At 36.3% G+C, this 27,637-nt stretch overlaps 1 protein-coding gene across 1 annotated transcript in view; it reads right to left on the bottom strand.

Moving 5' to 3' along the window:
- The window catches only part of LOC140145734 (probable ATP-dependent RNA helicase DDX60), a 79,144-nt gene that overhangs the window by 39,091 nt on the left and 12,416 nt on the right, over positions 1 to 27,637 (bottom strand). The window contains exons 4-17 of the mRNA XM_072167415.1: positions 26,281 to 26,434; positions 25,073 to 25,462; positions 23,943 to 24,023; positions 20,987 to 21,124; positions 20,471 to 20,620; positions 19,958 to 20,126; positions 18,462 to 18,638; positions 18,020 to 18,131; positions 16,018 to 16,130; positions 8,578 to 8,777; positions 8,197 to 8,248; positions 6,953 to 7,144; positions 5,530 to 5,777; positions 4,397 to 4,564 (exon numbers count right to left, since the gene is read on the bottom strand). Of these exons, the coding sequence (XP_072023516.1) occupies positions 4,397 to 4,564; positions 5,530 to 5,777; positions 6,953 to 7,144; positions 8,197 to 8,248; positions 8,578 to 8,777; positions 16,018 to 16,130; positions 18,020 to 18,131; positions 18,462 to 18,638; positions 19,958 to 20,126; positions 20,471 to 20,620; positions 20,987 to 21,124; positions 23,943 to 24,023; positions 25,073 to 25,462; positions 26,281 to 26,434 (2,344 nt within the window). The remainder of the gene's footprint in view (positions 1 to 4,396; positions 4,565 to 5,529; positions 5,778 to 6,952; positions 7,145 to 8,196; positions 8,249 to 8,577; positions 8,778 to 16,017; positions 16,131 to 18,019; positions 18,132 to 18,461; positions 18,639 to 19,957; positions 20,127 to 20,470; positions 20,621 to 20,986; positions 21,125 to 23,942; positions 24,024 to 25,072; positions 25,463 to 26,280; positions 26,435 to 27,637) is intronic.

Raw genomic sequence — 27,637 nt, 5'->3', positions numbered from 1 at the left:
TGTAGTTTTAGCGCTAGCTCTGTCAATCTGTTGCCCCTTATTTTAACATTTGGGGCCCTGGGGCCCATAATATATGACATATGGGGCTCATGTATACTTGTATATATAGAGTATCCCTGGGGCTATCAGTGTACCAACTCATGGCCCTGAGGCTGCTTCATTTGATGAGAAACAGCATGCTTTGTATTTTTACATTTGGGCCCCTGGGGCCCGTGACCTTTGACCTCTTGGGCCAAGATGGGCAAAGGATAAATCTACGGGGTAGGGCCCATAAATGTACCACATATGGGCCCTGTGGCCCTTGTAGTTTTAGCGCTAGCCTTGACAGAATGTTGTGTTTGATGGAGGAGGAGGAGGAGGAGGAGAAGGAGAAGAAACCATAGAATGGCAATATACCCGTTCATGCTTCGCATGCGGGTATAAAAATACCCAACACAGATACCGGGCACAGATAGACCTAGGCCTATGTCTATGTTCTTTTATGCATAGGTCTATGTAGGAAAACTAAAAATCACAAATTTAAGAAGAAGCAAAGTAATTCAAAATTGACAACATGCAAAATGTCACATGGAAACATTACCATTTTGACATTACCACCCTCTTCTGTCACACTGAAGTGGACCAAATTGCCAATGATTATACTCAGCGTTCGAAATTTTGGTTGTCCGTTCGCCCGGGACAACTAAAAAAGTCTCCGGACAACCAAAAATACTGATTCGGTTGTCCGCCGGACAACCATAAATCTGTACCCAAAACTCACCTTTTATACGAGTATCTTTTAGCCGATGGTAATATTTAAAATGTGAAACTATTTTTGAATAAAATAAACATGAATTTAAACGTGGTTCCACAACCCATGAGCTGCGAAACTCAACTGCAGCCATTATCTGTTTACTTTATCGAGCCCCTCGATACCGGAAAAAAAAGTTTATGCATCGGGGGAAGTTCAGTCCTTTGCGTTCGATTACAAGTCTGGATTACAAGTTACAACCATAAAAATATGCACCACTGTTACTGAATAAGCTTACCATCAAATGCATTGCATTATTATCTTGAAATTTTCAGAAGAAATCATGACCAATGTAGTAAAAAAACACCCATAATTTGTAGCCAGTATTTTATAAATACCCAACCCTGGCCATATGCATCGGTAAATGTAAACAGCTGGTTTTGGCATTTTGACACACGGTCGGTCGAGGGCTAGCATGGTTCCCGAATCTGTCAAGCTCTTGCAATAGTAAAATCATGTCTAAAGAAAAAACTGGCTGTCAGCAAAAACCCAGGCAAAAAATCTGACCTCTGACCGTTGCTAAGTGATTACTGATGATGATATTATTATAAGTTTCAAGACACACCGTGGCAATTATAATGTGCATAAAAATATTCAGATCAGATCAGTTTCAAAACACCCATTGGTTTTTCGGGGGATTTCCCGATGAACTCATGAATAATTAATGAGGTATATTTCAATGGAGATTTTTGCGTACATATTAAAATCTTGACTTCTTGAAAACAATCATGAATTCTGACGGCTTTTAAGCATAAAATACGGCACAAATATGGATTTATTGATGATAAATAATTGATGAACATACAACCTGTATTTTCTTGGATATATTTGATATTTTATTAGCAACAAGGTGAGTTTGGGGAAAGTGTGTGACTGTGTGAATTTGGCGGCTTTTTCTTTGTATGTTTTTAAACTTGCAACTTTAAGCTTAAAAAGTTCATTAAAATTTCGGACAACCAAAAATATTTTCGGACAACCAAAAATTTGTTGAGGTTGTCCGGCGGACAACCTCAAAAAATTGCTTAATTCGAACACTGATTATACTTCATGTTAAAAGCCACCATGTTTTCATAACCTCAGCTACTAAACATTATATCTAATTTGCCTGTCTATCCTTTATGTTAGCCTACATGAAATTAGCCTATTATCAACATTTATTCCGAAAGCGGCAGGGCCTATAATCCATGTGTTGATATTAGGGTGACTCCACAAGTAGGTGAGATTTGCATTAATGGTTAATGCAGATCAATGTGTACTTCTGTGATCCACATTAAGTATAGCAACTGTCTACATGGCCTGGGCTTCATTGTGTAGTATGTTTTAATCTGGCAGCATTCACTCAAAGTGCTGGAGTACATAGGCACATATTTAAAGATGCAACATAGATGTGTGCACGAAAACAGTTGCCTTGACCATTGGTGGCACCAGGAAATTTTTTTAAAGGGGGGAAATGGGGGGACAGTGAAATTGGGGTATGCAAAAATCAGAAAATTTGCCTAAAATTGTGCATATTTTGCCGCAAACAATGAGATTTTCAGTCGGATTTCTTGTTTTCAGAGGGCGGTGGTGAACACCCAAGTTTTATTTTGCCCCAGTGGGATTTCCATCAATTTCTTGTTCTGAGAGGGGTGGAAATACCCCTCCCCTGTTTACCTGCCAAGTATCAGGAATAAAGTGCAGCACCCTCGGTTCCTTATCGGTTCCTTCATTCCTCTTACCTGCCAAGTATCAGGAATAAAGTATGGCACCCTGGGGTCCTTATCGGTTCCTTCATTCCTCTTACCTGCCAGGTATCAGGAATAAAGTGCGGCACTCTCGGGTCCTTATCGGTTCCTTCATTCCTCTTACCTACCAAGTATCAGGAATAAAATGTGGCACCCTGGGGTCCTTATCGGTTCCTTCATTCCTCTTACCTGCCAAGTATCAGGAATAAAGTGTGGCACCCTTGGGTCTTTATTGGTTCCTTCATTCCTCTCACCTGCCAAGTATCAGGAATAAAGTGCGGCACCCTGTGGTCCTTATCGGTTCCTTCATTCCTCTTACCTGCCAAGTATCAGGAATAAAGTGCGGCACCCTGGGGTCCTTATCAGTTCCTTCATTCCTCTTACCTGCCAAGTATCAGGAAAAAAGTGCGGCACCCTGGAGTCCTTATCGGTTCCTTCATTCCTCTTACCTGCCAAGTATCAGGAATAAAGTGTGGCACCCTGGGGTCCTTATCGGTTCCTTCATTCCTCTTACCTGCCAAGTATCAGGAATAAAGTGCGGCACCCTAGGGTCCTTATCGGTTCCTTCATTCCTCTTACCTGCCAGGTATCAGGAATAAAGTGCGGCACTCTCGGGTCCTTATCGGTTCCTTCATTCCTCTTACCTACCAAGTATCAGGAATAAAATGTGGCACCCTGGGGTTCTTATCGGTTCCTTCATTCCTCTTACCTGCCAAGTATCAGGAATAAAGTGTGGCACCCTTGGGTCTTTATTGGTTCCTTCATTCCTCTCACCTGCCAAGTATCAGGAATAAAGTGCGGCACCCTGTGGTCCTTATCGGTTCCTTCATTCCTCTTACCTGCCAAGTATCAGGAATAAAGTGCGGCACCCTGGGGTCCTTATCAGTTCCTTCATTCCTCTTACCTGCCAAGTATCAGAAAAAAAGTGCGGCACCCTGGAGTCCTTATCGGTTCCTTCATTCCTCTTACCTGCCAAGTATCAGGAATAAAGTGCGGCACCCTAGGGTCCTTATCGGTTCCTTCATTCCTCTTACCTGCCAAGTATCAGGAATAAAGTATGGCACCCTGGGGTCCTTATCGGTTCCTTCATTCCTCTTACCTGCCAGGTATCAGGAATAAAGTCGCGGCACTCTCGGTCCTTATCGGTTCCTTCATTCCTCTTACCTACCAAGTATCAGGAATAAAATGTGGCACCCTGGGGTCCTTATCGGTTCCTTCATTCCTCTTACCTGCCAAGTATCAGGAATAAAGTGTGGCACCCTTGGGTCTTTATTGGTTCCTTCATTCCTCTTACCTGCCAAGTATCAGGAATAAAGTGCGGCACCCTGTGGTCCTTATCGGTTCCTTCATTCCTCTTACCTGCCAAGTATCAGGAATAAAGTGCGGCACCCTGGGGTCCTTATCAGTTCCTTCATTCCTCTTACCTGCCAAGTATCAGGAAAAAAGTGCGGCACCCTGGAGTCCTTATCGGTTCCTTCATCATTCCTCTTACCTGTCAAGTATCAGGAATAAAGTGCGGCACCCTGGGGTCCTTATCGGTTCCTTCATTCCTCTTACCTGCCAAGTATCAGGAATAAAGTGCGGCACCCTAGGGTCCTTATCGGTTCCTTCATTCCTCTTACCTGCCAAGTATCAGGAATAAAGTGTGGCACCCTAGGGTCCTTATCGGTTCCTTCATTCCTCTTACCTGCCAAGTATCAGGAATAAAGTGCGGCACCCTGGGGTCCTTATCAGTTCCTTCATTCCTCTTACCTGCCAAGTATCAGGAATAAAGTGCGGCACCCTGGGGTCCTTATCGGTTCCTTCATTCCTCTTACCTGCCAAGTATCAGGAATAAAGTGTGGCACCCTCGGGTCCTTATCGGTTCCTTCATTCCTCTTACCTGCCATGTATCAGGAATAAAGTGTGGCACCCTGGGGTCCTTATCGGTTCCTTCATTCCTCTTCATCCACTGTCCCACAAATTGCAGTTGAAATCTTGTGCATGATATACCAACACTGCACTCGTCTTGGTCTGGGAGTTTCTCACTGAACACTGGTTTCTGGGAACCCTGGAAGAAAATTATATTATGGTTTATGTTAGAATTGATTGCTACTGTAAAGATTTTGATTTTGCATAATGAGCTTCCTTGACATAACTGGAATTTTAGGCACAACTAAAATTTCCCTCCTGTAAAATTCCCACAAGCAAACAAGGCCATGGACCCTTAATTCTTGTTGGGATTATCGGAGGAGGGAGCTCTCTATTTGCACGTGAAATTTACCTTATAGTGAAGGAGCCCAAGTGGGCTATTAGGCAAATATTTACGGTATGTTTGAGTACATGTTGGATTTCATATTTTAGTTTGGCTGCATTTTCTATAATGCTAAATTGACTTGAAGGTTTTTGTGTGTGTCTATGCATAACAAGTCACCATGGTGTGGACCTAACAGCAGAAAATCAGTCTTCCCAAGATGGTTGCAAAGAAACCAAGCCTAAGGCGATGAAAAACAATTTTTATGCGAAAAGGGCAGGATACGGGCCGGGATAAGGGATACATCTAGCCAGTAATTATCCAATGAAAACACAAAAAACTACCTTATGGTATAATACATTACAATATTCTTCAATCAATAAATAATTGTATCTTGGATATTTTGTACAAATTTTAGACTCAAACTTAAAAAAAAAATACCGTATTTCGTCAAATAGTCGCCCCCCCTCAAATAAACGCCCCCACCACTTTTTTCAACCAAGATGTTTAAAAAATTCTGATATTTCCATGCTATCTTGTGTAGTAAGCTTACCAAGTTCCCCACATGGTCAATAATTGGTGAAAATCTGCATCGTAACACCGGAAGTGAACCAAAAGTCAGTGTCAAAAGTTCATAGTTCGTCATTTTAGCGTGACTTTTAAGCTTACCTAATGATTTTAACGGGAATTGTCGTGCTACAAATGACCTCTAATAAACCCCCCCCTTGGGAAAATGTAACGCCCCCGGGGCATTTATTCGACGAAATACGGTAAGAACTTACCTCTCCAAAATTAAAATGTTTTCCACATTCCATTGCTTTGATACTCATTGCAAGAGATTCGAACCCAAGACCTCTCATGTATGCCCCAATCATCTTCACCTGGTTTTTGTTCAATGTTTCCTCATAGCACAGAATTTCTTGGCAGCAAACAAAGAGCATGATGGGATAGTACATGGGGTGAGCGTCTGTTAGGTCGCTGAATAAGCTGGATGGCTGAGTCAAGTATTCACTTCTTGTTTTGAATTTTGCTGTGGATATGAAATGATTTCATAACCCTATGAGAACTACCTGCCAATTGGCCAAAATGAATGTTGTGTCCAATTTTGAACCAATCAAGGAGGGTATTTTAAGATCATCTGCCGATGCAAGTCTGACCATATATAGTTTAAAGCCTATTTATAATTGGCAATTAAAATGAGCATTTCAAGTTATCAACCAATCAGAAATGCTGTTAGATAACCAGTAGTGTCCAAGTTTTTAGATATTTTCTCAGAATATCAAGAGCTATCTTAAGGGGGTACTACACCCCTAGCCAATTTTTTGCTTATTTTTGCATTTTTCTGAAAAATTATAGCGCATTGGTGACAAGTAAGATATGTATATTATAGGGGCAAGGACTACAACTACTGCACTGAAAATTCAGCAACTCAAGGCAAATAGTTATTGATTTATTGATCAAATATTGGTTTTCCCTCATTTTTGACTGTAACTCCACAACTGTTGTCTGTGCTGAAATAACATTTACAGTGCAGTAGTTGTAGTCCTTGCCCCTATAATATACATATCTTATTTGTCACCAATGCTCTATAATTTTTGAGAAAAATGCAAAAATAGGCACAAAATTGGGCAGGGGTGTAGTACCCCCTTAAGAACCACTGAACAAATAGTAGGCTTGTTGGTACTCATTTTAATGTATTTGTCATGCTGATTCCAAATATGTGTACATCCATATCAAAATGATAAACTTGTCAGTTAATTGCTACATAGAAATACAGAGAACATTCCTAAACCATGTGACTTGGGTATGATTTGAAGTGGCCTCCACTTGAGATGAGTCTGGTTTTAGTCCCAGCATTTATGTTAAATGAGACACATGTAGCAACCGACAAGTGCATCGTTTTGATATGGATGTACACATATGGTCATGAAAATGTGATTATTCTGAAATTTTTGAATTAAAAAAAATTGAAACTTGTCGTCTGCAGTTGACACCCGCGTGGACCAGGTTAAAGATCTGAAAAGGAGGTACACAATCTGAATGAAGCAAACAGCCTACTACTTTCTCAAAAATAAACTTGTACATTTGTTTTACACTACCTCATAGGTATTTTGTTTTGCTTTATTTCTTCTTTGCCTGAGTTACTCATTCAGTGGATGATTTTAGGTATCCTCTGTTCTTCTGAACTGTGATTCAAAATCTTACCATGTTTCCATGCTATCCAATAGCAGTCCATCTTTGACAACATGGCTTCTGTGGTCCATTTATCTGAGCTACAGTGATCAAGAAAGTTGTCAATAGCATTCACTGCAGCTGTGTATTTCTTGGCCTCAACATCAGACGCTATGTCAGGTAGAATGTTTGACCACTTATGGCCCGCACTTGCATCTGCTGTAGCTGTGAAGAGATATATTTGATTGTCATGTTATATCTCCAGTGAATAATCGGAACAACAGCAGTCTGACCTTAGGGAATAAGTTAAGACTAAAATTTTAGGTGCAAATTAGACCTAAGGCATAACATCTTTTTTGGTGCTATAGCGCTATCAGTGCCCGAAGAGGAACCGATGGCTCTTTTTATCGTACCTTGAACATTTGTACAATGAATTGGTTTTTTATTTAAATGAAAAACAATAACAATATGCAACTGTTAATTATTATGCTTGATACAATTTATTTCATCTCCAGGGAGTGGTGTTTAGAGTTATCGGTACCTAACCGGGCACCGATAGTTCTATAGGACCAAATTGGATGTGGTGCCTAATAATTTGAATAAACATTAAAGGTGAAAGCACCCTATTAAGATTCAGCTTTGGGTCCTATAATTTGGAAGATATCTTTCCTATAAAAGTGTTTAATATGTACAAAAAGTCCAAAATCTTTATTGCTATAAAAATTCTCAACATCAAACTTTGTATATGTAGTTTGAATAAAAACATTGACAAGATTCATTTGTGCAGCTGTAAAGACTCCCAGTTTGGATATCTCTGTGACATTTCTAGAAGACCTGATCATTCCTTCAACAGTGGCAGTGCCGTGGGGGTAGAGAGGCACATCCCAAATCTTGGACCTTACCTCCACCAAGTCAGAACAAGACAATCACTACCAAATTTTAGGCCCCAAAATAAACTTTTCGCTATTATCTTAAAATTCACACTACCCCTGTAGAAGATTTTGAAAATATCTGTTACAGGGGGAATATGAATTTCAAATGGAATGAACACCTCAGGCAACTCCATTTGAATTTTATACACCTCTGAGAAGGATTCAACCTGAATCTTCCACTGAAGGAGGGTAAGTTTCAAATAGAGCTGCTAATGTGTTCATTATACTTGAAATTCATACTCCCCCTGTGGAAGGTATTTCCCAAATCTTCCACAGGGGTACTACTAGTGTGGATTTTAAATTGAAAAGCCCAATGATTGAAGCAACAGTGATGTGCATGCTTACCTTGATCTTTCAAAAGCTTGTCATGGAGGATCCTTTCCTTGCCTGACATTACCTGAAATGATTAAAAAAAAAAGAATAGAAAAGGTCACTTTGGCAAACATCATTTTCACTCAAGTCGTCAAGCGCTATAAGCAAAATATCTAATTCTCGATCATGAGAGGACGTACCTTCTGCGCACTGTTGCATCAATGTACTTTTTGTGGAATAACACAATAGCACAACATTCATGACCGAGCCTTGAGTTTTTTTTTTTTTTGTTTAATAATATTCATATTCAGCCAGGCTGGTTATGTTCACGGCCATGCATCAGTATATGCATCACCACCATCTTTACTAAAAGATCTTTGTGGTCAATAAAGAAAACAAATCCAATTGTCATACCTGCTTCTTCTTTTGTCCCTGATGCTTGGCACTCACTTTCTTACTTTTGGCTGCATTACCCTTATCTACAGTGATAGTCTGTTGCATAAGACCATGGGCTCTCCCCTCCAGAGATTCTCCATAACTTTGCATATATCGGGCAAATTTCTGGTTGTTTTCCAACTGCCATTTCCTTTTCTTTGGGTCAGTTGAAAGTTGAACTGAAATATAATTAAAACATTAAGTTTTAGATGAATGATCCTGATGAATATGTTACTAGAATTTAGATTTATACTAAGGCCAAAAAAAAAGGTGTTTGTTTGCCCAGACACGACCGACCCAAAAAATCAAAAAACACCATACACTTTTTTTGCCTTTTTTTTTTACAATGATATAAAAATAAAGAAAAGGATGCTTTTTCCTATAAATATGCCAAATGACACTTGAAAGTTAATATTCCAGGCAATCACAGCTTTCATTCTTCCCATTTAGACTTCCCCAACAATATTTTACCATCAATCAACATCAATATAGAGAACCAAGGATGTCAAGTATGGTCTGGGATTTTGTATGACACTCTAGCAGAAATTCTATACAGCAAGAAGTGTATCAAAAGTGTATCAAAGTGTATTAAAACTGTATCAAACTGCAATTTGATACAGTTTTGATATACAAAGGGTGTATTGAAAATGTATCAACTGAAAATATAGGGTATCAAAACTGTATCAAATACCACCTAACTGTATCAAAAATGTATCAAAAGTGTATCGAATTTGAACTTAGTTAATTTTGGCCATGCTTGTGGTGTATCAAAAGTGGATCAAATTGGACTTTGCAGTTTTTTAGTGTATGTAAAGTGTATCAAAATGAACTTAGTTCATTTTTGGTGCTAGATGTATATCAAAAGTGTATCAAATTGGACTTAGTCAAATTCTGGCTGCATACAGTGTATCAAAAGTGTATTAAATTGGACTTTGCCTGTTCTTTAGTGTATGTAAAGTGTATCAAATTGAACTTAGTTAATTTTTGGTGGCTAGAGGTATATCAAAAGTGTATCAAATTGGACTTAGTCAAATTCTGGCTGCCTGCAGTGTATCAAAAGCGTATTAAATTGGACTTAGTTTATTTTGGGTGGCTAGAGGTACATATCAAAAGTGTATCAAATTGGGCTTTTATAAACTGACCTTTTGTAGTGTATCAAAACTGTATCAATAACTGATCACATGTCTAGATAATGACTCATCATTTTCAAATTTGCCCATGTGGCATGCATGCAGTTAACACCAGGATTTGCATTGGGAAATGTACTGTATTTTAGAGCAAATTATGGCATGGTGTTTTATTATCATGATGAAGATACAAACATGCTTGTAGACTGCACATTAGGTTACAATGTAGTTGTAATCAGGGACTGTGATTACAGAGGATATTTGATTGACTTTGTTCTGATAAGGTAAGCTTACTATATATTATATATAGGGCCTCTATGTATATGTATTTAAGCATTAATATAGCACATGCCTGTATAGTAAAAAAAAACCTGCTGAATCTTTTTGTTATTGGTAGCCTTTTTGTCTCTTTATTGAGGGTATAAACAACTTCAGTGACAAGCACTGCTTTCCAAGCAGGTCCTCTGATGTATGTATGTTCCATTTTGGTTGGGTTTTGCTTCTTTTTTGCAATACTTTTGTCTATTGCTTATATTTGTCCTATTATGCTTGTAATTTTGAACGTTGATAGGGAAAGTGCATTGAGCTGCTCTGTGATGGGGGGAAGTGCTAGAGGTCAGCATTGGCAGTAGAGGGCAGTGTTGAATTTGAGCTTGATTAGACTAATTTCAAAATTTGACCTTTAACCCCTTCACTTTGGGGTCATTAATGTTTGCAAATATGTTTAGATCATGTAAGGACAATTCTTGTTGAATTTGAGCTTAATTGGACCAATTTTGAAATTTGAAAAACTGTATCAAAAGTGTATAAAAAACTGTATCAAAAGTGTATAAAAAACTGTATCAAAAGTGTATAAAAACTGTATCAAAAGTGTATAAAAAAGTGTATCAAAAGTGTATCAAAACTGTATCAAAAGTGTATAAAAAACTGTATCAAAAGTGTATCAAAAACTGTATCAAAAGTGTATAAAAACTGTATCAAAAGTGTATAAAAAACTGTATCAAAAGTGTATCAAAACTGTATCAAAAGTGTATAAAAAACTGTATCAAAAGTGTATCAAAAAACTATATCAAAAGTGTATCAAACAGCATTTATCAAAAATAGGGCGGTCCCGCTGGCCAGCATTAGAATTGGAACGCTGATTTGATACAGTGACATATTTGATACACTTTTGATATAATTATGTATCAAATATGTATGAAATGAAAGGATAAGAATTTCAACGCTAATTTGATACAGTTTAAATTGGAACCCTGATTTGATACAGTTACATATTTCATACACTTTTGATATAAATTATGTATGAAATGTGTATAAAATGAAAGGATAAAAATGTCAACGCTAATTTGATACAGTTTAAATTGGAACCCTGATTTGATACAGTTACATATTTCATACACTTTTGATATAAATTATGTATGAAATGTGTATAAAATGAAAGGATAAAAATGTCAACGCTAATTTGATACAGTTTAAATTGGAACCCTGATTTGGTACAGTTACATATTTCATACACTTTTGATATAAATTATGTATGAAATGTGTATAAAATGAAAGGATAAAAATGTCAACGCTAATTTGATACAGTTTAAATTGGAACCCTGATTTGATACAGTTACATATTTCATACACTTTTGATATGATTATGTATGAAATGTGTATGAAATGAAAGGATAAAAATTTGAACACTAATTTGATACAGTTTAAATTGGAACACTGATTTGATACAGTTACATATTCCATACACTTTTGATATAATTATGTATGAAATGTGTATGAAAATGAAAGGATAAAAATTTCAATGCTAATTTGATACAGTTTAAATTGGAACGCTGATTTGATACAGTTACATATTCCATACACTTTTGATATAATTATGTATGAAATGTGTATGAAATGAAAGGATAAAAATTTGAACACTAATTTGATACAGTTTAAATTGGAACGCTGATTTGATACAGTTACATATTTGATACACTTTTGATATAATTATGTATGAAATGTGTATGAAATGATAAAAATTTCAATGCTAATTTGATACAGTTTAAATTGGAACCCTGATTTGATACAGTTACATATTTGATACACTTTTGATATAAATTATGTATGAAATGTGTATAAAATGAAAGGATAAAAATTTCAACGCTAATTTGATACAGTTTAAATTGGAACCCTGATTTGATACAGTTACATATTTGATACACTTTTGATATAGTTATGTATGAAATGTGTATGAAATGAAAGGATAAAAATTTCAATGCTAATTTGATACAGTTTAAATTGGAACCCTGATTTGATACAGTTACATATTTGATACACTTTTGATATAGTTATGTATGAAATGTGTATGAAATGAAAGGATAAAAATTTCAATGCTAATTTGATACAGTTTAAATTGGAACCCTGATTTGATACAGTTACATATTTGATACACTTTTGATATAGTTATGTATGAAATGTGTATGAAATGAAAGGATAACAATTTCAAATCTAATTTGATACAGTTTAAATTGGAACCCTGATTTGATACAGTTACATATTTCATACACTTTTGATATGAATTATGTATGAAATGTGTATGAAATGAAAGGATAAAAATTTCAATGCTAATTTGATACAGTTTAAATTGGAACCCTGATTTGATACAGTTACATATTTGATACACTTTTGATACAGTTATGTATGAAATGTGTATGAAATGAAAGGATAAAAATTTCAAATCTAATTTGATACAGTTTAAATTGGAACCCTGATTTGATACAGTTACATATTTCATACACTTTTGATATAAATTATGTATGAAATGTGTATGAAATGAAAGGATAAAAATTTCAATGCTAATTTGATACAGTTTAAATTGGAACCCTGATTTGATACAGTTACATATTTCATACACTTTTGATATAAATTATGTATGAAATGTGTATGAAATGAAAGGATAAAAATTTCAATGCTAATTTGATACAGTTTAAATTGGAACCCTGATTTGATACAGTTACATATTTGATACACTTTTGATATAGTTATGTATGAAATGTGTATGAAATGAAAGGATAACAATTTCAAATCTAATTTGATACAGTTTAAATTGGAACCCTGATTTGATACAGTTACATATTTCATACACTTTTGATATGAATTATGTATGAAATGTGTATGAAATGAAAGGATAAAAATTTCAATGCTAATTTGATACAGTTTAAATTGGAACCCTGATTTGATACAGTTACATATTTGATACACTTTTGATATAATTATGTATGAAATGTGTATGAAATGAAAGGATAAAAATTTCAAATCTAATTTGATACAGTTTAAATTGGAACCCTGATTTGATACAGTTACATATTTCATACACTTTTGATATAAATTATGTATGAAATGTGTATGAAATGAAAGGATAAAAATTTCAATGCTAATTTGATACAGTTTAAATTGGAACCCTGATTTGATACAGTTACATATTTCATACACTTTTGATATAAATTATGTATGAAATATGTATAAAATGAAAGGATAAAAATTTCAATGCTAATTTGATACAGTTTAAATTGGAACCCTGATTTGATACAGTTACATATTTGATACACTTTTGATATAATTATGTATGAAATGTGTATGAAATGAAAGGATAAAAATTTCAAATCTATTTTGATACAGTTTAAATTGGAACCCTGGTTTGATACAGTTACATATTTCATACACTTTTGATATAAATTATGTATGAAATGTGTATGAAATGAAAGGATAAAAATTTCAATGCTAATTTGATACAGCTTAAATTGGAACCCTGGTTTTATACAGTTACATATTTGATACACTTTTAATATAATTATGTATCAAATATGTATGAAATGAAAGGATACATTTCATTTGATACTTTTTTGATACATTATCTTGGCATTTGATACACTTTTGATATGTATAAAATGTGTATGCAATGTTAATTTGATACAGTTTTGATACATAAAAGTGTATGAAATGAGGGTTCCAATTCAAATACTTTTTATTTCATACATTTTTCATACGTATCGAAAGTGGTGTATCAAAAGTATATCAAATTTCAGCCAGGGCAGGCTTCCAGCCCGTCACCCTTGCAAAAGACATGCATTTATACTGAATTTATGCTGAATCTTTATCAAGATTTTGTTGCCAAAGAGATTAAACTTTATATGATAAGGTTGAAATACATTAAAGTTTATATTAAATACACACAAGTACAAAATGTAAGGCTGAATGTTGTATACACCAATCTGTCAAGGCCATTACTAAGGTGTCCCCAACGTAAAACTGCTGTTCCAAAGTCGGGGGTTCCATCAATTACTTGTTAGTGTGCTATACATAATTGTACACAACAGTGAGTTTCAATACACGATCATGGATTGATTGAACAAATTAAATCTCCCGCACTGGTACATCTGTGGTTCCATCAATAGAGGCCAAATAGAGTAAACGCTTCTCGGATTGGTGTATATATTTTCTCTTACCCCACTTGCTGCAACATGTGTAGACCTACAGATCTAAAAAAAAAGAAAAGGAAATCGACCTACCGACCCACTCCTTTGTACCCCATGTCTGGGCAAACAAACACTTTTTTGGGGGGCCTAATGATAATTTTGCAAGTTGTAAATGTAAATAAAATGTTGTTGATGATATCATTGAAGGGAATCGAAATGAGATATCAAACTCCAGATGTCTTGAGTGTACTTATATCCTTTTCCTTGTATTATGTTATAAATAGCAATATGTGACACAATCTAGTCCATGGGGGCTAAAGGCAGCAAATTTGAAACTGAGATAAAGGCAAAAATATGGAGTAAAAAACAATGAAATACATAAGAAAATACACATCACAAAACCTCATAATTTTAGAACCAAGTATGCTAGACATTTGGTGTTTTCAGTTTATATGATAGCCTAATGTTACTACAAGGTAATAATTATAGTAACTCAATTTTCAAAAATGCCTCCTTTGGCCCCTATGTAGCAGATTGTGTCACATATGAATAAATAAATATTAAAATAGATAAATAAAATGAGTTAACGTGGAAGGGAAATAGAAAAAAATAGAGCCAAGAAAGAGACAGAGAGGAAAGGGAGTGAGATAGAGAGGGATATGAGAAGACAGACAGACAGACAGACAGACAGACAGACAAACAGATACATTAGTTGACAAAATGTTGAAGTATGTTTGGTAAATAAAGGCATAAACCCACAACCTGACCACTGTGGCCCAAGATAAACCAATAGCCACAATCAGGGACTTGCAGCTAAGAAGTGCACACCCTATTCAAACCACAATAAACCATCACAGCCAGGATCAGCTGCCCAATTTCTGGTATGGGTAAATACTGACTTATAGACATTATTGGTATTGAATATGGTATCTGATTGATAGATATCATCCTATAATTGAAGTATTTAATTCTCGATCATGGGAGCATGTATCTACTGTGTGCACTGCATCAAGTGCACTTTTTATGGAATGGTACAAACTCGATCTATCTTTAATCGACATAGCCTAGTGATGGCCATATTCGAAGACCATAATTGATCATGCTTACACCATAGCGTATGGTCACTGTGGTGTATGCTCAATGAAAATATATAAAGTCTGCACAAAAAGAAACTCAGCTGTTATAAATACGCCTATAGCTTCAGAACTAATAATTGTTTTCACAATATTTCAACATAAAAAGGAGGAGGATTTATTTACGCGCAGTTTGATACCCCATTTGTTCAATTTGGTTCAATATTAAGAACACAGCAGCGTTTTGAAAAATAAATACCCGAATTTAAAAGTTGCAGCTATTTGTATTGATTTGAAGTTTAGCGCGAAGATAATGGCGGGTTTTACGTGTCACATGCTTGTGTAATAACCATTGATGGCTGTAAACTGCAACTTTTAAATTTGGGTATTTTTCTTTAAAAGCTCTGCTGTGTTGTCAATATTGAACGGCATTGGACAAATGGGGTATCAAAATGCGTGTAAATAAATCATCCTTCTCACTATGTTGAAACATTGTGAAAACAATTCATAGTTCTGAATCTATAGGCGTATTTATAACAGCTGAGTTTCTTTTTGTGCAGACTTTATGTGCACGGAGTGGGCTCAGATGATTGAGATATTTTGATTATAGATCCGGTTTATCCGGTGCATGCAGTTGGGCACAACACTAACACTAGTTGCATAATGCATGACTGGCGCAAGCTTATGTGAATTTACAGGAGCATTAAGTTGGGTAACAAAAACCAAATAATTTTTGCCTATTATAAACCGAACTGACTTTACCTGTATCGTCCCTTGTGTTATCATAGTCATCTTTTAATGGCTTGCCTGTGTGCCAGTGATAGTTTTCAACAAATTGCTTGGGTTTGGTTGATATGGATCTCAGGTTGACAGCTCTATGGTAGTAAAATTGAAATAAATTTCAAATAAATTAAAAAATACAAAAAAAACAACCCAACAACAAAAGGCAAAATAAAAACAAACAAACAAACTAAATAATATTAGGGGTAAAAGATATATCAAATTGAAAGTCATGACTGAAGTAATGCTTTGAAATTATTTTGAAATTGTTGTAAAAATGGGGAATGGGTCTTCCAATAGGTCCTGTGATAAAACCCCAAATGAGGGTCCAAGAGGCAGTGACTTGAGAAGTTGTAATGTTTAAGTCATTAACATGGATACATATCTTCGATGCATACATATCTTCACAGAGAACAGTACAGTATATAGTGTGTTCAGATTTCTTTCCAATTGCAGACTAACTTGAAAGTTTGGAACACAAAGAGTTTTGTGTTTGTGTGGACATTGCAAACTAGTACTTGCCTCTTTGACAGTGTTGGAGGACTCGGGACTCGGACTTCGGACTCGAAGTCGGACTCGAGTCCTTTTTCAAGGACTCGGACTCGGACTTGGACTCCGAAGCTAAGGACTCGGACTCGGACTCGGACCCCAAGGACTCGGGGACTCGGCTTGAGTCCTCCTCGAGTCCGCAAAATAGGACTTTTTAGGTCTTTTATTTTCGTTCATTGTAAACTTCTTCTTATGCTTGATCAATGATCACATCACATGATTAATTTAAGTAACATAATTTTGCATGCAAATAAATTCAGTTTGTAAATAAAAGTAGGCTACAACCAAAAAGCAAGTTTGCTTTCAGTTCAATATCTTCAATTGGTTAAATGGATTTTAATCATATTCGTTTGTTTTGACATGACTGCTTTGTTAAACGCAAGTCTAGAATGAACATGAATAATAATAATACGCTGAGGCACTCAAGTTCAATTTTTGGTAGGGGTGTGCGGCGCCGAACTTTGGGAACTATAAGAACTGATTTGGGGGCAAAATAGGAGCTTGATGAACTGAAATTTCAACATATTTGTGGAGGTCTGTGAACTAAAATTGGGCCAAATTATAGGCTTTGGAGCTAACAAATTAAAAATGTTTCCAAATTTGAGCTAAAGAGCTGCAATTTTCAGAGTGTTAGGCTCAATGAACTGGAGCATCTCCGTTTCCAAGATATGCTACCTATGGAGCTGAGCAAGAATTATGAGCATGCATAAGGGAAGGTAAAATTGAGGGTAAAATTTTTTGACCAATCGAAAGGGAGGGTGAAATCAATTTTTGGCAAGCCGAGAGGGGAACAAGCTATTTTTAGCACATATGGGGCATCTTTCAAATAAAACGCTCTAAAAAGGCTTAGAAAACAGTACGAAACGCTTACATAATGTAAATTTTCCCGCTCGCAACATATATCAAAACCATTTAAAGTTTGTAAATTGGCACCCCCAAAAAATGGCATGTGCAAAGGGGGTGCAAAGATTTTTGGCATGCCGGGAGGGTGGGGGCAAGCAATTTTTGGCAGGCCGAGAGGGGATAAGCATTTTTTGCAATTTCACCCCTCCCTGGGCTCCAAAACAATACTAGGCATGCTAGGTGGGACTAGCAAATTATGTATTTACAAGAAAATAGTATATAGAACTAAAATTCTGGTTAAGTATATGCCTATGTTGATAAAGTATTGGTGAAAACCCCGGGGCTTGAATTTGATACAAAAGGACTCGGACTCGGACTCGGACTCGAACATTGAGGACTCGGACTCGGACTCGGACATCAGGAATTGGCAGGGACTCGGACTCGGACTTGGACTCGGACACCAAGGACTCGGACTCGGACTCGGACTCGGATGGTGAGGACTCGACTACAACACTGCTCTTTGATACACCCCTGATTACTTGTCGAATGCATTAGATAAATATAAATAACTACTTGTTACTTGTAAACTTACTTGTTGGATGTGAGCTCACTAAGCAGATATCGATTGCTAACATAGTCAGTTACAAGTTCAGCAGATACCTGCACTAGACCTTTCCTACGCTTGGATAGGCTTCTGTTACCCACTGCAAAAAAAATGTTTTCAGACAAAAATACAATATTAATTGTCTATGAATGTGATGGTTGAAATATAAAGTGGCTATCTCTACAAGCCAGACGGCAACAGAGCCGTCTATGTACCGAAGAACCCTCTCATAAGTTTCAGCCTCTATCACGACATTACAAGGATCTTTCCGCCTCTCCACTCAAGTTACAGATTTCCTCCATTTACACCCATTTTAGGCAAGGAGCAGTTGGTAATAGGTTAAATACACCAATGTGCCAAGTCCAAACCCCTACTTTACCTAATACTATAATTTATAATGTAGTTTTTTGCCAGTTCAATTTCAACTTACCCATCTCTGTAGATGTATTCTTGTATATGTGAACAGGTGCTTGCATGATTGCTCCATCTCCACCTGCAGCCGGTAGTTGTGTCAGATGATTGGCATTCTCATCACCTGCATCTGATAAGTCCACAGCAACCTGCCATAGGTATTGGAACTTCTTCATAACTTCAGCAGGGAAGGAAGCTATAAACAAACATTGTACATAAACATATTGTAAGTTTAAACACAGTTTTGTGATTGACACTGTCCAATTGAATACGAGAATACAGCAATGACCCAAGTCCATGACAAACAAAACTGCATTAAGCATAACAATTATCACTTACTTTATTGTGTAGGGGTTAATTTATTTCATGGATTGGGTCATTGTTTGAATCACATGGACTTGGGTAATTTCTTGAACCACATGTTTCTGCAGTATATGCCTATAATTTCACTCTTTAACTCCCCACACATATCCCTCATGCAAACCCTCACACACCACCCAAACTCCCCCGCCCCCGCTACAATTCATTCTGTGTGTGCTGTAAGATACTTTTCAATGCACCACTGCGTTCCCAGCCAATTACATACCAAAAATTGTTTGTTATACAGTAGAACATATATTATAAACATTAAGCAAAATGGTGTTTTGAATGAACCAGGCAGGTTTAACCATGAGAAAAGGACAAATTCCTCTGTACCTTTCAACACATAAAAAGAATAAAAACTTGATGTGATGTGGACACCTCCATGAGTGATGTGCAAACAAGTCAGAGTCGGGACTCGGATTCAAATTTAATTTATTTCAACTCATGCTCCATAGGCCAAATTATATTTTGAATGCGTTCAAGTTGGTGTCTTTGCTGACACTATCATGTCAGACAGGGTATATTCAATTGGGCAAACTTAACCAATATACACAGAATCTAAGTTTGAGCGTTTGAGACAAGAGAGCATGTACAGCCTTTGACTGCTTTTTGATACCATAACCTGAAACTGCCAGCCTAAATTGGACTGAACAGTCAACCCCAGCAACTTTTAATTTCAGGCACCACCTCAAGCTCAATCCCTGCAATTTGAAGACTAGGAGGGTCAGGAGGTTCCCTCATGAAACAAACCTGCATTACCTTGCACTTACTCGGATTGAGCTTGAGATGATGGTCTTTTGCCCAAGCATCCAAATCCTGAACCTCAGATCCAATCTGGCTGACTCTTTGGTTCTCTCTGGTCAACATTTAGTCTGGCCATCATTTGAGACTGGGATTTTGCTCCTGGGACAGGCAAAATTAATCACTTTTACAGATGCTACATTATAATTGTAGGTATTGAGAAAGGCTATTAACCTTTTTAGTAGACCAACTTTGCAAAACAAGGCCATAGCAACTCATATTTGAAACCTTTGAACCCCCAATGGGCTGTAGAAATCTGGTAAATGTTTTAAAGATCAAATTATGACAGGCAATTTTATTCAAATGATGGGCAACCTCAATTACTAGCTAAGACCCTGATTGGTAACTTACTTTCTATGTTCTTCTCAGTGGATTTCTGCAACAGATACAATGTAGCATAGAGTAATCTTCCATCCATGAGATCAGCTAAACTCCCAGTCTCTCTCATCACATCTAATCTATTCAGTTTGCTGCATAGATCTGTGTATGACGCCATTACCCTGGCCATGGAATAGTGTAACTGTCAAGTGTAAATCACAAATTCAAATCATTGTACTTTGCTTATGGTACAGGCTGTATCAAAATTGGTACCCATCAATTTTGATGTTTATTGAAAAAACTGCTTCTTCCAAATGCAACATTGGGTACTCTTGAAATGTGCAGAATGTATATTTTATGACTTGTTATACAATCAATCTACAAATTACTTTCCACCTTTTCGTCCTGTCAAAAATGCTTGCCCCCTCGGCCTGCCAAAAATTGAACTTCACCCCCTGTTGGCTTGCCAATAAATTCTGGCCCCCAATTTTACCCTTCCCAAGGGCTCATAATTGTTGCACCGCAGCACCCATATAAGAGACTTACCCTTTTCAGGAAACTTTCCATTAGTCCATCATTAAAAGGTGACACTTCTTTGTCATCAGGAATATTCTGTGCCCTGGCTTCCAGAGGGAGATACTCCAGTAAGACTAACTGCAAAATACATGCTTGAGCTGCACCTTCAGTAAAAGCTCTCTGAAACGAGGCAAACATGGGAAGATATATTTTGTTAATTTATTACCCATTGAAAAGTCATGAAGTGAGTTTTATGCATGCCATATTTTCATACTTTCATTTGAGGGTTATGTATGATCTTGGATCATACATGGTGTGCTGTAAGTGACCATTTACAGTAAAGTTAGATAAATCGATTGGTATGGCTCTGTTGCACTTGTGAGTGAATGCAAGTTTGAGTCCCCGGCACAACCCCACTTGTTCTTGTGAATAATTATACCAGGGCTGTGACACTCGTATTTAATCCCTGTATAAAAAATGAAGTCACGTAACTTTAATTAACAGTTACTAGGCAAGAAAGAAAGAAAGACACAAATTTCCACTCACATCCATTTCGTCCTTTCTTGATGTAAATGCCGCTTTCATGACTTCAGCACAAGCAATCACTATGATGACATCGCGACAGGTTGAGATTAGATTCACACTGCCTTGCTTCTTTAGAATAGACTGCAGCTGACCACAAATCTGGCGGAAATAATTCAAATAATAAAAATCAGTAGATAGCTACTTCACCAATATCAGCAGTTGATAGCTACTTCATCAATACCAATATCAGGCAGCAGATAGCGACTTCATTAATACTGATATCATTAGAAGATAGCTACTTCATCAATACCAATATCAGCAGTAGATAGTTACTTCATTAATACTGATATCAGTAGTAGATAGCTACTTCATCAATACCAATATCAGCAGTAGATAGCGACTTCATTAATACCAATATCAGTAGTAGATAGCTACTTCATTAATACCAATATCAGCAGTAGATAGCTACTTCATTAATACTGATATAAGTAGTAGATAGCTACTTCCTCAATACCAATATTAGCAGTAGATAGTTACTTCATCAATGCCAATATCTGTAGCAGAAAGCCACTTCATCAATACCAATATCAGCAGTAGATAGCCACTTCATCAATACCAGTATCAGCAGTAGATAGCTACTTCATCAATACCAATATCAGCAGTAGATAGTTACTTCATCAATACCAATATCAGCAGTAGATAGTTACTTCATCAATACCAGTATCAGCAGTAGATAGCTACTTCATCAATACCAATATCAGCAGTAGATAGTTACTTCATCAATACCAATATCAGCAGTAGATAGCTACTTCATCAATACCAATATCAGCAGTAGATAGTTACTTCATCAATACCAATATCAGCAGTAGATAGTTACTTCATCAATACCAGTATCAGCAGTAGATAGCTACTTCATCAATACCAATATCAGCAGTAGATAGTTACTTCATCAATACCAATATCAGCAGTAGATAGCTACTTCATCAATACCAATATCAGCAGTAGATAGTTACTTCATCAATACCAATATCAGCAGTAGATAGTTACTTCATCAATACAAATATCAGCAGTAGATAGCTACTTCATCAATACCAATATCAGCAGTAGATAGTTACTTCATCAATACCAATATCAGCAGTAGATAGTTACTTCATCAATACCAATATCAGCAGTAGATAGTTACTTCATCAATACCAATATCAGAAGTAGATAGCTACTTCATCAATACCAATATCAGGCAGCAGATAGCGACTTCATTAATACTGATATCATTAGAAGATAGCTACTCCATCAATACCAATATCAGCAGTAGATAGCTACTTCATCAATACCAATATCAGCAGTAGATAGCTACTTCATCAATACCAATATCAGCAGTAGATAGTTACTTCATCAATACCAATATCAGCAGTAGATAGTTACTTCATCAATACAAATATCAGCAGTAGATAGCTACTTCATCAATACCAATATCAGCAGTAGATAGTTACTTCATCAATACCAATATCAGCAGTAGATAGTTACTTCATCAATACCAATATCAGCAGTAGATAGTTACTTCATCAATACCAGTATCAGCAGTAGATAGCTACTTCATCAATACCAATATCAGCAGTAGATAGTTACTTCATCAATACCAATATCAGCAGTAGATAGCTACTTCATCAATACCAATATCAGCAGTAGATAGTTACTTCATCAATACCAATATCAGCAGTAGATAGCTACTTCATCAATACCAGTATCAGCAGTAGATAGCTACTTCATCAATACCAATATCAGCAGTAGATAGTTACTTCATCAATACCAATATCAGCAGTAGATAGCTACTTCATCAATACCAATATCAGCAGTAGATGGTTACTTCATCAATACCAATATCAGCAGTAGATAGCTACTTCATCAACACCAATATCAGCAGTAGATAGCTGCTTCATCAATAGCAAATCAGCAGTAGATGGTTACTTCATCAATACCAATATCAGCAGTAGATAGGTTACTTCATCAATACCAATATCAGCAGTAGATAGTTACTTCATCAATACCAATATCAGAAGTAGATAGCTACTTCATCAATACCAATATCAGGCAGCAGATAGCGACTTCATTAATACTGATATCATTAGAAGATAGCTACTCCATCAATACCAATATCAGCAGTAGATAGCTACTTCATCAATACCAATATCAGCAGTAGATAGCGACTTCATTAATACCAATATCAGTACTAGATAGCTACTTCATTAATACCAATATCAGCAGTAGCTAGCTACTTCATTAATACTGATATAAGTAGTAGATAGCTACTTCATCAATACCAATATCAGCAGTAGATAGCTACTTCATCAATACCAATATCAGCAGTAGATAGTTATACTTCATTAATACTGATATCAGTAGTAGATGCCGACTTCATCAATACCAATATCAACAGTAGACAGCGACTTCATTAACACCAATATCAGTAGTAGATAGCTACTTCATTAACACCAATATCAGCAGTAGATAGTTACTTCATTAATACTGATATCAGTAGTAGATAGCTACTTCATCAATACCAATATCAGCAGTAGATAGCGACTTCATTAATACCAATATCAGTAGTAGATAGCTACTTCATTAATACCAATATCAGCAGTAGATAGCGACTTCATTAATACTGATATAAGTAGTAGATAGCTACTTCATCAATACCAATATCAGCAGTAGATAGCTACTTCATTAATACTGATATAAGTAGTAGATAGCTACTTCATCAATACCAATATCAGCAGTATAGCTACTTCATCAATACCAATATCAGCCGTAGATAAACACATGTGCACGCCAGCACTCTGAGCAAATAAAACACTACCATTTGAAGCTGCGCCCAATGAAATGTGCACCGAAGTCATTGCCGCATCAGGGTGGCTAAAAAGCCATGGGGGATAATAATCACAAACATCTGTACAAAACTGATACAAGGTCAAATACCTACTCTTTGGAGGTCAGCCTGAGAATAAAGCTTTGCATTTTGTCTCACCAGTGATGCTGTGGCTTGTAAGTAGCCATCCTGCTTCTGTATAATAAAAACATGTATAATAACATCACTGTTAGTTTAGAAACAGGCATTACATTCTCTGAGTACACTAATGTGATATTTTAGTCTGCAGCAAATAGTCGTCCTGCAAATGCAAGTTCACCTGTGCAGAAACAGCCTTGAACACATATGAAATAGGGAAAGGTTTTAACATAACAAAGAGCAAGCCCTGAAATTTCAGTGTAAAAGCTACGGAGTGTAAACTGCCTCATTTGCTTAATAAGGAACATTTTTAATAAGTAAGCGAATAAACAAGTAGTGTTGAAGTTCAATTTGATAACTTTCATTTTTATTACCACTACGTATGAATCTGCAATTCTATATAAATAGAAAATACATATCTAAATATGAATAAAGAGAATAAAGCTGAATTTATACTCGATTCCATTTGCAGAAAAGCTATTCTCTTGCATGTTCTGTGTTTACTTCCGTTTGATTGATACCCATCGCTGCAAAAACTCTGTCGGTTTTGAGAGTTGAAGAAATGTCAACTCCAGGGTGATGTTGCTTGTCATGTGAATTCATCAACCAATCATTTCCTACCAAATGAATCTATTATTTGTTAATTAATTTATCTTCCTTGGTCATAAACTTTCGGAGATGAACTAAGTCACAACAATACATTATTGACAGCAATGGATGTTCTAAAATATATTATGTGGCCTTTTGAATATTCATTTTAATTGTCGTCTGCAATCACGAACGCCATGATTAGTAAAAATGCAAAAGTGATGCATCGCAATCGCTCAGCGAACGAGTATAAGTTCAGCTTAATACTCTGCTTGCTAGCGATAGACTTCAACATAAGTCCAGGTTTTGAGACATTTTCTCAAAATATTAAGAAATAAAAAAAAAACCACTGAACCAATACTAGGCTTGTTTGTACTCATTTTAATTAATTTTTCATGCTGATTTTAATTATGGTCATGGAAATTCACAATTCTGAAATTTTTGAATTAAAAAAAATTGGAACTTGTTGTCTGCAGTCAAAAAGAACTAAATACAATAATATGTAAAATATATCTTACCAGTGATCCACAACACCATCCAGCCTTCCTCGCTTCTATATAGAAAGTATTGACGCTTCTTAGAGATCGTCTCATGGCAGAGCAGAAAGCACAGTCTAGCCCATACTGCACAGAAGCACGCAGCAAAGAGTGTATCAGCATCCTACGTTTCCTGCCCAATGATTCCCCATCGCTTAGCATTACAAACGCTGGATGCTCCTGGTCTATGTAGGCTTTCCATTTGGGTGAGTATGGGTGGGATATGTTGGTTATTAGATGACAGTTTGTGTTGTGTTCGAGATGTTGGATGATGGTTCGTCTAGCGAGGAGTTTCAATGGATTGCTGTGCCATATGGACTCTGCTTCCGTGAAGAATATGATGTGGAATTGACCCTCACGTTCTTGGAAGTCCTTGGGTACAAGAAAATATTGGAAATGTATGTTAAATATTATATTTGAAGTCTACGGCAATCACAACATTATGCCTTATACATTAGGAAAATTATTATCAAGCCCGAATCACATGGTTTTATTTTAAACAAACTCATATTGACCATAAAAACGAATAAAAACAGTCGTGTCTCAACAAACGATATTCAAAATTCCCAAGCACCGAAATTGTCTGGTCCAATGATGTCCCAGCAATAAAATGAAAGCTGGGGACTGTTGAGCACAACTAAACGGTTCCTAAAAAGTAAGTCCCCCCCTAAGACATTTTAGTATAATCCAAAAACGGCTCGATCAATTCTCTTGTTTTAAAGTTTGGAACATAGACTGATTAGTTATGCATCATGTGAGCGGGTTTTTGTTGCTACTTTTTATCATCTTCATTGCAAAATGCAGCCATTTATGAAATTTTTGGCCAAAAAAAAGTTGCATTTTTTTACATAGGCTTTTTATGCTTCAATCAATGAACACAAGATTTATCATTGAAGTTACAGTTGTTCCTTCCCAATAAATTTAATAAGAATGAAAAACTTGTTAAATTTATGCATTTTAATGCATAAAAAGGCCAATTTAGAAAAGTGCAACTTTTGTTGATGAATAACATTTCATAAATGGCTATATGATTTGTGCTTTGTGGTTGATAATTTTTTTAACATATAAGGCATGTCGTGATTGCCGGAGACTTTCTTTAAGCAATCAAGTAAAAAGCTTTGAGTGACAGAAATTACACTTAATGTAAAATCAGCTGTTTTGGGCAAAAAGTAGATAAACTTTGAACTTACCTGTAGGAAATGTTCCACAAGGTAGACAAAGTGAAGCAGTTGCCCGCCATGAGTGAAATCCAGGCCTTTGTGTGCAAAGATGTCAGCTAACAGAGAATCCCCATCTATGGTGAACAGGTCCGACTCGGTGAAATCATGCATGAGGTTCAGGTCACTGTGTGTGAAAACCAAGAAATGAAGTGAATTAAAAATTTGTATACCATTTCCCATCCTGATGCGCATCTATGCGGCGTCTTTAAATGTGTGCGTGTGTAGGGGTGCACTTTGAGCGAATGCTAGTGATTTGAAGCTGCGCTCAGTGAAATGCGCACTGATGTCACTGCCACATCAGGGTGGAAAATGGTATAACTTATCCCCATCAAAAATTAATCATTTCACATCAGTAGAAATATCAAAAGGAAACTATATTGGGCTATTCCATTTAATATCCACACTACCCCTGTGGAAGATTTAGCTAAAGTCTTCCACAGAGGGAGAATGAGTTTTGAATAGAATATATTAATTGGGTAACTTTCATTTGAAATACTCACTCCAGCTGTGGAAGATATAGGTAAAGCCATAATACAGGGGGAGTATGAGTTTCAAAATGATTAACCCTGGTCAATTACATTTGAAAAACATACTCCCCCTGTGGAAGATATTTCCAGAATCTTCCACAGGGGTAGTGTGGATTTCAACTGGAATAGCCCATTTTGAGGCTTTTGGATCAAAATCAATGGCAAAAATGGGTATTTAGCTTTAGAAATCCCCCACACATGACAGATTGCCAAGTGGTCCTCCCAACTATGCTGGTAGCTCTCAAAAAACGAACACTATATTATTGTCACACAAAACGGACCATTTTGACAACCCACTGCACCCTCTGAACGAAAACGAAGTGGGCCAAAAAACGTTTTTGGGGGATTTGGGGCCAAAAATGAGCATTCTGGCCCAAATTTGACATCACAGATGAATTTATCGAGCCTTTACGATTCTAAATATATATGTATACTTTTATATACTTTAGACCAACAATTGAGCAGTTATGAGGCCTGGAAGTTTCCATAATTCCAGGGTTAAGACCACCCTTAACCTTGTGAATTAAATTGTAATAGTGCAACTGAAAGAATATTTTCATTCATTGAAAGAGGGAATTCCCCAACTAGTCCCCATTGAATATAACTTCCCATTTAAGTATTTTTGATATTGGACTTAATCACTCATTGACAGTATTTGTATAATATCGCACTTTGTATATGAACTTTTCCTATTTACTCAGCTGTACATGTACAACTGTTGATGCCTGTACTATGTGATACTATTTTGAGCAGGCAACTCAGTTCAATTCAATTCAGACTTTTGCGCATTAAAGAGGCTA

Source organism: Amphiura filiformis, unplaced genomic scaffold (assembly GCF_039555335.1).
Source record: "Amphiura filiformis unplaced genomic scaffold, Afil_fr2py scaffold_596, whole genome shotgun sequence".
NCBI lineage: Eukaryota > Metazoa > Echinodermata > Ophiuroidea > Amphilepidida > Amphiuridae > Amphiura > Amphiura filiformis.
Note: the sequence above shows the minus strand (reverse complement) of the source record. Positions and strands in the feature narration are given on the sequence as shown.